This window comes from Nilaparvata lugens, chromosome 2 (assembly GCF_014356525.2).
Source record: "Nilaparvata lugens isolate BPH chromosome 2, ASM1435652v1, whole genome shotgun sequence".
Classification (NCBI taxonomy): Eukaryota; Metazoa; Arthropoda; class Insecta; order Hemiptera; family Delphacidae; genus Nilaparvata; species Nilaparvata lugens.
The window spans coordinates 12,351,441-12,366,722 of NC_052505.1; the positions used below are offsets into that span (position 1 = coordinate 12,351,441).

Here is a 15,282-nt window from a genome sequence, read left to right on the forward strand (position 1 = left end):
TAGAAAATGTAATGTTTGCTCTATTTCTAAACTCATTTTGGTTCTTTTAAAATGTCGAAAGTAAATAAGTTTTTCTTTCATTTTTATACGATTTAAAAGCAGCCAAAATATATTTCTAGGGAAAATGGTATTATTTTCATTCAATGAAGACTAGTGCAGTGGTCTCTTTGATGACGCCAAAAAATATAGTCCTATAATATATAATGATTATTAAACAAGAATCCAAAATCTACACCGCGACCCACTTGGTATGTTCTCAGTAGGTGACCTGAATAGAATAATGCTACATTAACCATGTTTACAAATTTCAGTGGAAAGATTCTGATGATAATAGTATGGAATCTTTTATCTGCATGGTTTGCTAAGACATTCTAAAATGGCTTTTAAACTCACTCATATTATAAAGTGATATTATAATTTCAAAATAACCCAAGTTGTGAGGTCTCGTATTATTACATTCCTGTTGGAATAATTCATTGAAAACCCTTAAAGGATTTCCCAATTCCTCCACAGCAACCGCAGCAACTGGCCCTACAATGTTTGGTGCATCATAATAATTATTATTATTGTTATTCTGTTCCTTATCCAATTCTCCTAGAATAAACTCATTTATTACAGCATGAGCCATGTTTGTTTTGCAAAACAACTTACTTTTAGTGTCACACCAGTGTATGTGTGTGTGTTTTATTCAAATATTCGCGCCATCCGAATATTCAAAAGTACGCGCCAAACAGCATCGACCGGTCGATGTCTGGTTGTCGTTCCATGGGATCACTAGTCTGCCCCGGGTCAGCCGCCATTTTGTTCGGCTCTGGGTCACTCGAGTCACTGACTCAAAAGTATCCCTGAAGATAACCATTGTATAAGTTATAGTGACTGGACTACACAGTTCGCCAAGAGATCTGAGCTACATAATTATTATTATCATGAAAAGTTAGTGACACCTGTTGCTGTGTTGGGTAACAACAATCACTTCACGATCACTTGATGTAGTGATGGCACGTGATAGGTCATCGAACTCTAATCGTTGAATGCTCGATCTCTTGAACCTCGAAACCGGCTCGACTGATAACGCATTGTGTAGGTAGACTTGAGTTTTGTTATGTTATTTACATTATGATTATAACACATACGTTTGGCATAAATAGAATAATTTTGAAGCATACTTGTTGATCGATTGTTATAATTTGGCTTTCATCTACAGCCCGAATTAATTATGTAGATAATCTAATAAAACTAGTCGTACAGACATAACCTCAAAAAGTTCATTGCAGAGACTAGAATCGTACAGAGTTGAAATATTTTGACTTCTAAATTTTTGAGTACATCAATTCAGTAAGTATAATTGTTGTATAAATTCCCAAGCTTTATTTAAACGTTATCTGTGCTGATTAGGCAGTGAACTTTGTCCATATGTTACCGTAACTAAACTTTTTGGTGGCCTACTCCTAGGCTATTTTTATAATAGAGGAGTTCTTATAATATTCACTACATTAGAGTAAATTTTATACTTTTAATAAAGATGATTCGAGATAGATTCAATACGGTAGTTCTTATGTTGAAATTATTACTGTATAAGACTTATAACTTAGGTATCGTTCCCTGTGGTTCATAGGTAAACTAGATTCTATACCAACCTTCCTTCGTCGCCTGGATCTGGTCTTTTGGTTAACTGGTTTAGTGCGCTCTCTTGAAACTCTCATAATAAAATTGTTTCCTATATTTATTATGTATCGGTGGTAGTAACTGTGATAAAGACACCAACTATACGAGCGTTATAGGGGTGCCATTTATGGATGGCAACCCCCCTCCCACCCTGACCATGGATCAGATAAATGATAAAAATGCGGGCCTATCTGCCGTAGGCCTACGTGAAACATAAAATTACCTCACTAATTTAGTAATTTAATTCAAACAACATTAGTATAGAGTGGGTACAATTAGAGGGCACAATAAGTGAATTTTTGCAAGAATTGCAACGTGCCATAGAAAGGGTACCTAGCCTACTAATAATAAATATTTTTGGATAATTTATCTTTCCTTAGGAGATATTTCATACTCACCCCCCCCCCTGAAGGGATGTATATATTTGCATATACTCCTGCTCATTCCCATAGACGTGCTAATTTTTATTTCATCTCGTTTACAGGATGCATTGTCTCTTATGAAGAAAACTATACGAGCGTAAAAGAAACGCCCCATAAGTGGCCATGCATTCTTAAATATATAGCTGGGGTCTTACCGTGCTTATGACTGAATTTCACTGTCTTTTCAGAATTCAATTGGAAAATTCAGATTGCAACAGCAGATTCTTAACGCTGACTCCGCTTGACAAAAATATCTGTGGTTACCCACTTGTTGAATTACAAAAGTCAAGTGTTTTGTATGTAGTGAGGTCCACGTTATAATGACATTATTTGATTGACATAGGTGTTGCTTTCCTTGTCTTTCAGACATTCTAGGTCTAGCATCGCAACAATGCCAGATCGTTTTCTAACAATTGAGAAATATGGATAATTAACAAAAAATAAAATCAATTATAAAAAACTATCATTTAATCATTGAAAAATAAATTTTCTTGGCGAATAAAATATAATTGATTATTTCAAACAAGAATGAACAGTTTACATATTAGCTACATGTGATACACCAGTATCAGCTATCCTCCATAGAAAACAGTGGTAAGGCAGATAATTAGCAACGCTGTCCTATATTTCTCCACTGCAATTATAACGTGGACCTCACTATAGTAGAGATGGCCTTCTCTAAAGATATGATTGTGTTAGCATTGGGTGTCCAAAGAGGATACATGTGTACAGTGTAAATATAGATTTTATTTTGCTGTACAACTTTGAATAATCATTAATATTTTCCCACAAGTAACTAATTCAAATCCTATAATATTGTTTCAGATAATGGGGTTAAAGTTCTGTGCCAATCTCTCATTCATGTTCCAACATGAAACGCCATCGCTTTTGGAGCGCTATGGACTAGCGAGTAGAGCAGGATTCAAAGCGGTCGAATGTGCATTTCCGTACGACTACAAGATAGACGATTTAGTGAAAGCTCAGAAAAACGCTAACGTGGAACAAGTTCTAGTGAATGTATATCCTGGCGACTCGTTGGGATTCGCGGCGATTCCAGGCAAAGAGAAAGATTTCGAGAAATCGTTGAACTCAGCCATCCAGTATGCAAAGGCATTGAATTGCGGCAAGATTCATATAATGTCGGGAAAAGTTGAGGAAGTGAGTCCAATCAACGAGGAAGTTTGTTTGAAAAACCTGACACTAGCTTCGAAATTGTTAGCATCTGAAAATATTGTTGGACTAATAGAGCCGATAAACCAATGGTCGGTTCCCAATTATTTTCTGAACAACTATGAGAAAGCTGTAGAGTTCATAAAGAAAATTGATAGTCCGTCATTGAAGTTGCAACTGGACATTTTCCACCTCCAGCAGATCAAGGGGAATCTAACAAGAAACATTGAGCAGTTACTGCCTTATACCGGTCACATTCAAATAGCCCAAGTGCCCAAAAGGGGCGAGCCCAATACTCCAGGTGAAATAAACTATCCCTTTGTGTTTTCTGTTTTGAAGGAGCAGAATTACAGCGGTTTTATTGGCCTGGAATACATTCCGGCTACTGGAACAGTTGAGGGGCTTAATTGGCTCAAAGAATACGGGTTTACTTTGTGAGATAAAAGATTGTATCAATATGAGATAGTTGTCTTCTCTTTAATTTAATTGAGCCTACATGCTTGGGTGTGGCTGATTTTATGAGATGAAACGTCCATGCCTACCGGCGGCATTCGAACCCACGACCAGACAGTGCTAGCAGACTGAAGGCTGTAACTCCCCAGACCACTAGATCAGTCTAGCCGACTCTTATGTAAACACTGTTGAACATGTTCAAGCGGAGAAAATGAAGTGTGTATGAGAATATCAAAACTATTTTTGTACAGTATCGAGGAATAGAAAATTTTGAATTTGAGGATAATTAAATTTTAAAATGATGGAACATTTGAATATTTTTATTCCACATCCTTTCATAATTCATATGAATTAACACGTCTTCTTTTCATTTTATGCTTAAATGCTCAATTTGGATAGATGACTTCAAGTGAAAAAACGAAAAACCAGCTTTCGTATAACTTTAGAATCAAAATTGTGAAATTTTAACTACTTACTTTATCTGAATAAGGAATCATTTTGCGTATTATACCAAACTATTCTGAAGTGAATAAATTGAAGGAAACAAATACTGCTACATTGTTAGAGAGTTCGTCAATCATTAAATTGGTCCTGCATGGAATAAATCATGAGATAAATACTAGGTAGGTTAGGATTTTGCTTCTATGTGTTGGTATTATTCGAAATTTTATGATAATTTTAGATAAACATAAAATACAAAGTGAAGTGACGAATTTACTCCTCAGGGCTGGGTGGAAATAGCTGAATTCTGAAATCAGTCCTTCCTTTCATCTTGCTGATCTTAATAAGCCTTAAGGATCAGATTTTAATTTCTTAAGAATATTGAAACTTGAATGTTTCAGCAGAATACTTCAAACTGTCGATTTTGCCCTAACAAATTATTTTTCATGGTGGTTTTCAAGGCTGCTAAACACTAATCTATGCTTCAAAACTCGGCCATCTGCCGCAAAGAAAACTTTCGAAACTCATCGTTCGGTTGCTGAATTTGAGATAAGATAACAATCAGACAAGTTTATTGAAAGCTGAATAAATGTGTACCTTTTCAAGATATGGGTTTATTTAAAAACTTCACATTAGCTGTAATATTTCATCTTTTAACAAGACAATTTACAATATTACGATTGAATAAAATAATATTAAAAGTAATTATAAACTATACTAAATTCTTCAATTGAGATTCAAATTAGTGAGATAAACAATTTGCTACTTGTTTATAAGGGAGGAACTTCAAATTTGTTCATTATTAAAAATAACAACTACATAATTATATAATAAAGCTATGTTATAAATAATACTGAAAATGCGAAAGATGATTAAATAATAAAAAATGGGGTTGATGAATACCTAACTATAGTGACATTCCCGTTATAAAGTCAGTACCTGATTGAAATAGGTTTGCTACCATGTCTGTCATCAGGCAAAGCAGATAGCTCTATCAAATCGTTTGTCTGCTATAAAGGAATACAATGAACTACCAGGAAATTTAATCTCAATTACGAAAATTTACTATCAAATCATGGAAAAGAATATATTTTATTGGTAAATAAAATATGTTTGAGTTAGAATTGATAGCAGTCAGTCAGAATTGATAAGTCAGCACCCTTTTTTTAATGTTGGTTTTGCTAGCCTTGACTGTCATTGGAAGAAACAGAAAACTCCATCCTTTTCTACCTTCGATGATTCGCACCGTTGCCTGATCGTTTGTATGCTATGAAAAAATATAATGAACTAACAGAATATTCAGTCTCAATCATGAAAATTTGTTCAACTATTATAGAAATATCTAGTACCTTTTTTACTGTCCTTGCCCTATTACCATAGGTAAGGAAAGTATTGCTTTCCAAAGAAATTAAGGCACCCTAATTTCAAGTTTTCTATACGTTTCAAAGTCCTCTGAGTCGAAAAACATTATTATTTTTATACTTTTTTACATAGCAAACAAGTTGCTTTGATACTTGGAAATGGCATGAGTGTTGAAAGTAGTTGTGTTTATGTAAAAACATTTGAAAAGAGTAGGCTACTAGTTATTTTGATTCTAATTGAATAATTCAAGTAGCCGTCATAAAATACTTCATTAGAAAATCATGAAAAGATAGGCTATATTTTCAGGATGAATAAATATATTTGGTTGTTATTTATTGATGTTTTTCAGTTTTTATTTTCTATTTGAGATAGAATTGATCATTATTAACACGAATTAAACAATAATTAATATTAAATCAGATATACTCGAGTGACATGAATCACAGCTATCTAATATAAAAGCATAAAGGAAATAGTTATTTGTATATCTAGAGTGAAAAGTACTGTTTTTTCTCTGAGGGAAAAGTTTGAAGCCCGAGGCGAAGCCGAGGACAAACATTTTCTTGAGGGAGAAAAGGCATTTTTCACTCGTGATATACACAACATTTTTCCTCCACCTACATTTTTATAAAAACTGCAAATAAAGATAATTTTTTCCATGTTATAATAAATTATGCTTTTTTAATTTTGTCAAAAGTTATATAACAAGATCTGTTATATAATGCTATATTTTGTCTTTTGTTATGGTATCAGCATATCTTACGCTATCGTTTCTCTATGATAAAAGGCAGTGAAAAAAGAGACTTGGCAACCATATTGCCATATAATTTCCACTGACTTTATAACGTGAATCTCACAGAGCACTGTAGTTATAATTCTATAATTATTAATTATATAAATAATGCTGTATAATTTGAGCAGTAGCTGCTGAAAGCCAAGGCACTTGATGGTGGGGGATGAGGAGTGTGTGGTTCGGAAGTCACCAGCCTCCGCTGCAGCCACTGCACTGCTTCACCGCCTTGCCTTCTCTCAGTTCGATTGTGTCTTCTCGATTGCTATCCACGAGGCCGTTGTGATCGTGTCTTTTCTGAAATAAACGTTCAAATGTAACATAACCTCATTCAGACTATATCAAATAAGAAAGAGATAATTTAATAATTAGGGAGAGAAACAGTTTTGTGTTCAAACCTGCTGATTCTCTCCCAATCATCGATTTGACGTCTAGTCTATCAAATATTTCAGGTCCGAGATAAATTGAGACATTTTTCTGGCTCAACTCTTTTTGTCATGAGGATTAGTGATAATTGTTGCTGATTGTTGGCATTAAGATGTGGGGGGGAGGGTGCTTTTGATATCCATATGATATACCTTACATAAACACCTTATCGGAGCTACATTATGCAGACCCAAATTGTATTTAAAGCTGCGTTTACATCAAAGTTATTAACAAAATGTTTATTTTTCCGTCCTTATAGATTCTATAAGATTGAACATAACTTATCATACACATGATGTACATATGTGTTTGTCAAGCTCCTTTTAATCTAATAGAATCTATGAGAACGGAGAAATAAACATTTTGTTAATAACTTTGGTGTAAACGCAGCTTTAGTAGTCTTCTTTTTCAAGAATTTCAGGCGCTTATCATAGTTCAAACTCACTGCCGGCGCACAAGTTGTTCTTTGCCATATTGTGATTAATAATATATTATATTTTATTAATTTGTAATTACTTTTATGACAAATAAATAAATTTGGATATTATGTGGCTTCTGTTACACCTATCTCTAACAATCACCGGCCTGGGGAGAAGAACGGAAACGTTGCATAGCAAGGTTCAGTCACTCGGTCAGCCCGAGTTGAAAGCTGTGAAAAGCCATACTTTGAATCAAACTAGTTGAATTTGTAAGGTTTGCTAGAATATGGGACAAAATTTGCAACAGGAAATCGAGGAGAGTTTTAGAACCGTTTGAGATTATTTATTTTAGTGTTGATGGCGAAAAAGAAAAGATGCTTGATGACTTTTAGAAGAATCATGGCCATTGGTTTGCTCTAGGCTTTTAGGTGGGCTTTGAGATTTATGTATAACATTTTTAGTTTGCCAAAAGTGATAGTGATTTACTCACATGGGAATGTGATCACGTGGAGATACAGGCGATTGGAGTCAATGTCCTTGTAACCTGGTTTGACAGATTTAAACATTTTATGAATTTTAAAACAAGACTTTATGAATTTTAATTTATTTCCGATTAAGAATGATTTCAATCAAATAGATGAATTGAGAATGATCTAACTGATTGTGAAATGGCTTTAAATATTAGAAGTTGTTCAATGACAATACCGAGATAAGAAGGGTAAATCTATCTCTCGACATAGAGTATCAGATGAATAGTTGGAAGCAACAGACCGTCGGAAGCAACATTGTTTGGTGCCTCAAGGAAGTCACACATAGGGTGTGTGGTTACGACATGCATTAGGGTATGTATAAGTGAGAAGAACAGGAGAAAGTGAGGATGTCACTAGCTCGAATGGGACTCCTCAGTCCTCAGCATGTAGCTGAGAGGAAGCACAGTTGTCTGGAACTGCAGAAGCATGGCTGTCTGGCAGGGAGGAAGCGTGGGTTGTTTTGTACTGCATACTTGGAGGTCTGGCAGGGAAGAGCACGGCTGTCCGGAACTGCAGAAGCATGACTATCTGGCAGGGAGGAAGTGTGTCTGTCCTGAGGTATGACTGAGCACTCTGTTCGATTTAGAGGTTTGAGACATCGTTGGTGGAGACGCGATAGAGCCCACAAGGTTGAGGATCAAATGTTGGTATATCTAATTGTTTAAGTTTTATTGGAAATACAAAGAATCCAAATTGTTTGTTATTTGGCCAAGAATTGAATTTTGGCAATATTAAAAAAACAAACAATTTATGCTCAGAGAAAACGCAGGGGAAGGCCCGTTTTGAAAAGAAGGCTACATTGTGAAGAGGATAATTGTGTATAGGATCAAGAAACTAAATGAATAATCAAACCAAAGGTTGTACACATTAGTCGTCTACTACCTTATCAAAGAAATCTGGATATTGGAGACCAACATCCCTAAGGGGGGGATAGTGATGTAGGCTAGCCTTACATGGATAGCACGGTTGTCAAGGTGACTGTTTTGGCAACGAACTGTTTATGAGAAAATAACTAGCTGAGTTTTAAGTTGGATTTTGATGAGAGATGTTCAAAGATAATGTTATTTTTATTTTTATCTTGTTTGATGTAAACTTTTAATAAAGTGACAATTAAAAAAGCACATTTACAACAGTACTATAACGAGGCAACAACATTTTTAGAATAGCATTCTCAAATTAGCTGCTTGAATCCTAAAATAGCAGAGGAATGAGTGCGTTATAATATTAAATTTATGCTGAGCTTCTAGGAACCTTATCAAATCTGATGTCTCCAATGAACCTACAGATTTAATGGATTATTAAATTTAATAAGAAGTGTCCTAGAAACAGTTTGAAACTATTTTAAAACCTCATCAACTGTTTATTTTTATTTATGGCCCCTCACAGTGGAATTCCCGAATCACTCTACGAGAGTGGTCTAAGGGTAAAAACACGGTGGAGCAGCGAGGTAGAGGGTAGCTGAGAGTGTTGGAAATAATTCATTTATCTAAATGTCTCCGCTCCCTTCTACACTACCTTCGCCGCTCCACTATGTTTTGACGCTAACACCACAGTCGTATGAATCGTGCTACACTCACCTTCAATTCCGAAGCAAGACACAGGAAGGCTTGGTCAACGTTGGTGTTGTCTTTAGCTGATGCTTCCATCACATAGAGAATTTCTGGAATATATTCACACATTGCTTCAGCTTCCACGAATTCCACTTCACGTAGACTCTCCAAATCACATTTATTACCTACAAACAGATACAGAGTGGTGAATAGTCGGTACCATCTCCAGATCAATCTATAATTATATTTTGTGGGATGCAAACATAGCGTAGCGGCGACGGTAGCTCCAAACTTGATAGAGGTGAATGAAATGCAGGTATTCAAATGGTGGTGCACGTAGTACTCCACTATTTACTACCAGAGTACGCCACCATCGAATGGCGTGCATTAATTCAACACCCTAAAGCTTGAACCTTCGCCACCCCACACTGTTTGCAACCATAGTGAAAGAATATTCAACCAGATTGATTTTCTTTTCTTGAGGTGACTACTCAAAATAAATTATTATGAATTTCTATTTTTAGATTCCTTGACCACATTGGTTGAATCTTGTAGATTAAAAAGTAGTGTTACAATTTTCCAAATGATTCCATGGATCTATATATAAGTTGCTCATACATAAACACAAAGTAGAGACTGCAAGTGAATGATAGCCAGTCATTTGTCATTATTAAATTTCTAGTCAAAATGAAATAATTTCACCTGTACATGCAGCTACTCACCAACAAGAATCAACATTACATTAGAAGCTGTGTATCTTCGAACTTCTTCAATCCAACGTTGAAGGCCAAGAAACGAGGATCTTTTTGTTATGTCATAAACTGCAATCAAAATTAATTCGACCTCAGTCAAATAGACAGACTTTCATAGAAAACAATCACAATCAATCACTAATTAATTGTATTTCAAATAAATAACTTGTAACTTTGATAGTGCTAGAACGTTTTCAAAAATCAATTGATAGTGGAAGAGGAATTTATTGGAAAATCAAACTCGAATTTGTGTTCAACTGAGGAGTAATATTTCACACAAAATTTCTAAATATCCAATAAATGATACATCAGAGGCCTCTGAGTTGTTCTAATAATTTTAAATACAGAGTTCAGATATTTGAATAGTAGTTTTATCATAAACTTGATTGAGTTACCATACTCATAAAAATTAATAATGATAGACGGTGACCGGAACTTTGGGACCATGTATTTTGCCACCAACTGGAGAAGATAAGTCTACTAGCTAATTCTGGGGTCTACCTGCGAGGTGATTAACAAACAATTAGTAGTCGATCGTTTTGATAGGTTTAAACACTCCTGTCACTGAATGAAAACTAGAAATTTATGACACACAAATACTTACAATATATTCAACTACATTCATTCTTCATTCACATGTAATGGTAATTCATAAGAAATCATTCATAATATCAAGTCACTCAATCCGATCCGCTTTATAAAAATCTTTGGCTGTGGAATGTTAATGCTTCTGCGGTTCGGAATCGTAAACATTCATAATCTTCTCCTAATTTATATTTTCCTCATTGAGGTAGTGGAAATAATAATTTAACTTTACCATTTGAATAAACACATTATACAGAGTGTCGCAAAATTAAAGTGCTAAACTTCGGGAATAGGTTCTATGGGTCAAAACAAAGTATAGGCTATTGAAGATGAATAGGCTGGAACTGAATTGCAAATTCAATGTGATCAACACTTTTTGGTTGAAGAACAATGTCTAAACACCTCCACCTGTTGGAGACACCTGATTCTACCCAAGAAGACCATCCCCTCTTATGCCGGAACTCTTTATTTACAAAAAGTACTGGTCCCAAAAGGTGTTGATCCTAGCACATGATAGTCACACTACTTTGAGAGCTATCCAAACAGCAGAAACAACATTCAGAAAATATGGGAGTACTTAGTTTTATATTCAAAATATAAAACTTGAACTTACCAATAATAACACCATTAGCCGATCTGTAATAGCTCTGTGTGATAGTTCTAAATCTTTCTTGACCAGCCGTATCCCAGATCTGGAGCTGAAATTGAACCGAACAAAACATCAAATCACTGTTTGTTGACATTGACATCCCTGAAAATCTCAAATATAGCTTTCCAAGGATAATTGAATCAACCTATATTATTATTTAAACTAAAACTACTTATAGGCTATGTACATAATTAGACTGACACAGTATCAATATTAGTCATCAAAGGAGTCAATATTTTTTGTGGATTGTCAATAGCTAGTTTCTTTTGAAGTGATCAAGATGATTTCTTCAGATTACTACTATAATGGTGACATTTATTCATTCATGATATTACAAAGGAGTCAACATGATAAATTGGTTGTTATCTATGTTCATTTCTTAAATTAATATTACAAATTAAAAGGGCCAAGGCAGATTTGAAATTGGATTAGAAAGCCTGAGTGCAACGCTTTAAAGAGTGGTATTTGGTGGGCTACAAAGATAAGAAAGAAGTCTCAAATTAACTAAAATAACAAGTAATTTAGATGAATAAATAAGCACGTCAATAACACATTCATCAAAATAACAAAATCCTCTAACCTACCTTTACTTTCTTGCCATCAACTGTGACAGTTTTCATTGAAAAGTCTACGCCAATTGTGTTTCCATGTCTTTCCACAAAATTTCCTGATTTAAATCTCTGAACAACACAAGTTTTTCCAACTCCACAATCACCAATCAATACAACTTTGAACAAAAAATCAAAAGATTCGTCGCTAGCTGACATATTAGTGGAATCTCCACTTCGTCGATACATTTTCAAGTAATGTTGAACATCTATCTTGGAGGACACACAGAGACAAAAATCAAAGTATTAGATCCAAAATAAACAATCACATCATGTCAAATTCGTCGATAGCAAATATAAGTTAAGTTTTCCTAACCTCAAAACTTTAAAAACTTTTCTTTCTTCTTTGTACTTCAACTTTGAGAGAAGTCAGCTGATTGATAAAGACTGCTTCTGAGTTTGATTTCGCTGGAAGCAACACATTTTTAAAAGTTTGATTGCTCGAATGAAGAATAGACAAATATGAACTGGTTGAAGAGAGCACTTCAATGGTGAATAATATATTTTTTTAACTGCTTCTTGTTCTTTAAGGTAAATATTTACTGAATATTGATATAAGTTGAACGATTGATTGTCATGAACAAACATGACCGGGAAGTCTGGAACCCCAACTTTAAAACCTAAGTTTTAATAACTTGCTGGAGATCCCATTGGCTGAGGGGCTATAATTTATTGACTATTCTGATGATACAGCTCTTTTAGACCCAGCTCCCATAGAGAAGAACCTCATGAAACTAGCAACCAGTTACATTAAGAAAAACAATGTGTGGCTGCATGAGAACGGACTATCCGCTCACAAGATGGAAGCAGTTTGTAGTCTTGGCTGGTCGGAGAAAACTGCTTTCCACTTCAAGACAGAACCTGCATGACTCTCAGCTCAAAGACTACCTACATCAAGTACCTGGGATAGAAGGCACAGCTTTATCCCCCATATAGCAGTGGTGGCTATGAAGAGGAAGCTGAAAAGACAGCCATGGCGCCACACAGTCATATTTTATGCAGCCCCCGTCTGGCAGGAAATTGATGACAACAAATATGCGCCCTGGGAAAGAGACAGAAGATTCAACGAAGGATGACACTCAGATTATGATTGTAGCTCCTACCGAACACTAGGGGCAGAGCAATAAACATTTCATACCTGGGATTTCTTCAATTGATCTTCTAATCCAGAATCACAATCACAGACATGCTGGAGGCAGTGAGTAGCACTGCGTCAGGCACTGTTGGATGTATGGAGTGGAAGATGGGCACAGGAGGAAGGTAGGACTAAGCTGCTAATCCTAAAACTACAATGATACAACAGGTAGGGTTGCCGCCCGTACTATATAATAAAGTATTGTACTTTATTTGTAGGTCTTGTACTTTATACTTTGTAAGCAAGATTTTGCTTAATAAAGTACTATATAATAAAGTACGAGGAAATCAAAACATTTTAGTATAGTAGAGTGGCAGAGACTGTCAGATTTAAACTAAATATTGGCTACATTTTTTTACTGCATGTGATTCTGATGAGTTCAAGAATTTGTATAAAGTGGTTTCATATTTAGGCCTACTCTCTATCCCTGCCACTTCAGCATTTGTGGAAAGGGATTTTTCGGTGATGAATAATAAGTGGAGAGATGAGAGGAGTAAAGCATCTTTGAATCTCATAAGAAATAATGAACTAATGATTTATTTCAATTTGAATGTTGATTGCAAAGATGCTTTGCAACACTTCACCAGTGACAATTATTTATTGATGATGGCCAAAAGCATTACAAAATTTATTTTCAAGAATAACTAATTGATTTTTTATTAAATTTAAAATTCATTATCAAACTAATTCTATATTCAATTTTACTCATGTATTGATTTTTGAATATCCATTCAAAATTACTTTATTTGCATGGGCTACTTATAAAAGTTATTAAAAACATGATGCACCCTTAATTTATCTTTTCCAGGAGCACATTGAAGCTCTAAAATAAAAAAAAATACAACTCATTAATCAGCCTTGTGGAGCACTTGATAGAAGAAAACCATAAGTATATTGATATGAATGCTAATATGAAGATTTTAAACGTTGGAAGCAAAAGCAGTAAATTAAATTGATGTAAAAGAATATTTTATATCTGCACTACAGCAAAATTTAATAGTAATAAACCAATAAATATCATTCAATTCGATTTAGATAATCCCATTTTTGATAAAATTATGCAAACCAAGAAATAGAACATAATATGGAGGATAGTCTTATATGTACATAAATTAGTCAATACCATCTTATTTATTTGAATTTGAAAATGGCTAAAATAAGCTGAACGCGGTCGTGCTTTTAAAATATTTTAAATATTTCATATAAATAAAGGGTGCTTTATTTTTGAATGAATCATTAAAAATTGTATTTTGAGAAGTAGCTACACATATTTTTGGCCAGAGGGGTGCAATTTTTTTGCATTGAATTTCTTAATCTTGTGTACGGTACCTCAAATTATTTTGCTATAATAGTCTAGAGTTGATTAAATTGTTGAAGAGTAACAATATTATGCATTTTTTCAAGGCGTAAAACTTACATTTTGAATTTAGATGACCAACACTAAAACTTTTTGGATTAAATAAAACAAATTATATGTTTTTTCATTATACTATATTAAACAATTTTTCTGTATGAGCGTGTGCTTTGTAAGAAATGAAATTAAATTATCTTTTTAATGATTTATGATTATTTTCATCATACCAGTATGTAATCAATAACTTTCCAAGCTATCATGTTCTTATTTGGATAACTCGAATTATTCTATCATTAGTCATTATTAATAGAATAATTATAATTGATTCTAATAGTAATCAGTGATATTCATGTCAATAATGTGTATTCTTGTGAGTATATAAGAATGCCACAAAGAACTATACTTTTTGAATATACAGGTAGAAATGACATTTACTTTATTTAAACCTAATGTACTATATTTTTTAGGCCTGTGATTACCAATGTACTTTATTTTTCTTAAAAAAAGGTGGCAACCCTAACAACAGGGGACATGAAGATGTAAGCCCCTGCATGACCCAGTTTCTCACAGGTCATGGGGGTTTGGCCTTTACCTGAGGAGGATTGGTAGACTGGGAGAGGACAACTGCTGGTATTATGGGGAGCCAGAAACCGCAGAGCACTATCTTCAACCGTCCCACTGCTGGAAAGACCTCAGAGAGCAGTACTGGAGAGAGATTGTGCCTCAGACTCCGGACTCCATTGTGAGGACAATGTTAGAGAGCCAATCTGCAGGAATTAATGTGAACAAAATGGTCTCATCCATATTGCTCGTAAAAACAGGTGGAGAATGCAGGAGGCAGCAAAGGTATCAGTCAGATGATCAGTAGGGCACATTGTTCAGGCTAAGTTGCACTGCAGACCAGTTCTGATAGGGTTCACTGTGTAAATATTCTCATGACGTCCTGAGTCCAGGGATGTCAGGTACGCCCT

The 15,282-nt window shown here is 34.7% G+C and overlaps 2 protein-coding genes across 2 annotated transcripts; one reads left to right on the top strand and one right to left on the bottom strand.

Annotated features, from left to right (window-relative positions):
- The first annotated feature begins 1,058 nt into the window (after positions 1–1,058).
- LOC111053407 (putative hydroxypyruvate isomerase) lies at positions 1,059–4,019 on the top strand. The gene is made up of 2 exons (XM_039420566.1): positions 1,059–1,322; positions 2,913–4,019. Exon 2 carries the CDS (start codon positions 2,916–2,918, stop codon positions 3,693–3,695), a length of 780 nt encoding a protein of 259 aa, XP_039276500.1. The 5' UTR covers positions 1,059–1,322; positions 2,913–2,915; the 3' UTR covers positions 3,696–4,019.
- Positions 4,020–6,099: 2,080 nt separating this feature from the next.
- Positions 6,100–12,167, bottom strand: LOC111053408 (ras-related protein Rab-43). The gene is made up of 5 exons (XM_022340298.2): positions 11,799–12,167; positions 11,179–11,263; positions 9,951–10,049; positions 9,256–9,413; positions 6,100–6,600 (listed from the first exon to the last, which is right to left on the bottom strand). Exons 1-5 carry the CDS (start codon positions 12,009–12,011, stop codon positions 6,493–6,495), a joined length of 663 nt encoding a protein of 220 aa, XP_022195990.2. The 5' UTR covers positions 12,012–12,167; the 3' UTR covers positions 6,100–6,492.
- Between the last annotated feature and the right edge of the window lie 3,115 nt (positions 12,168–15,282).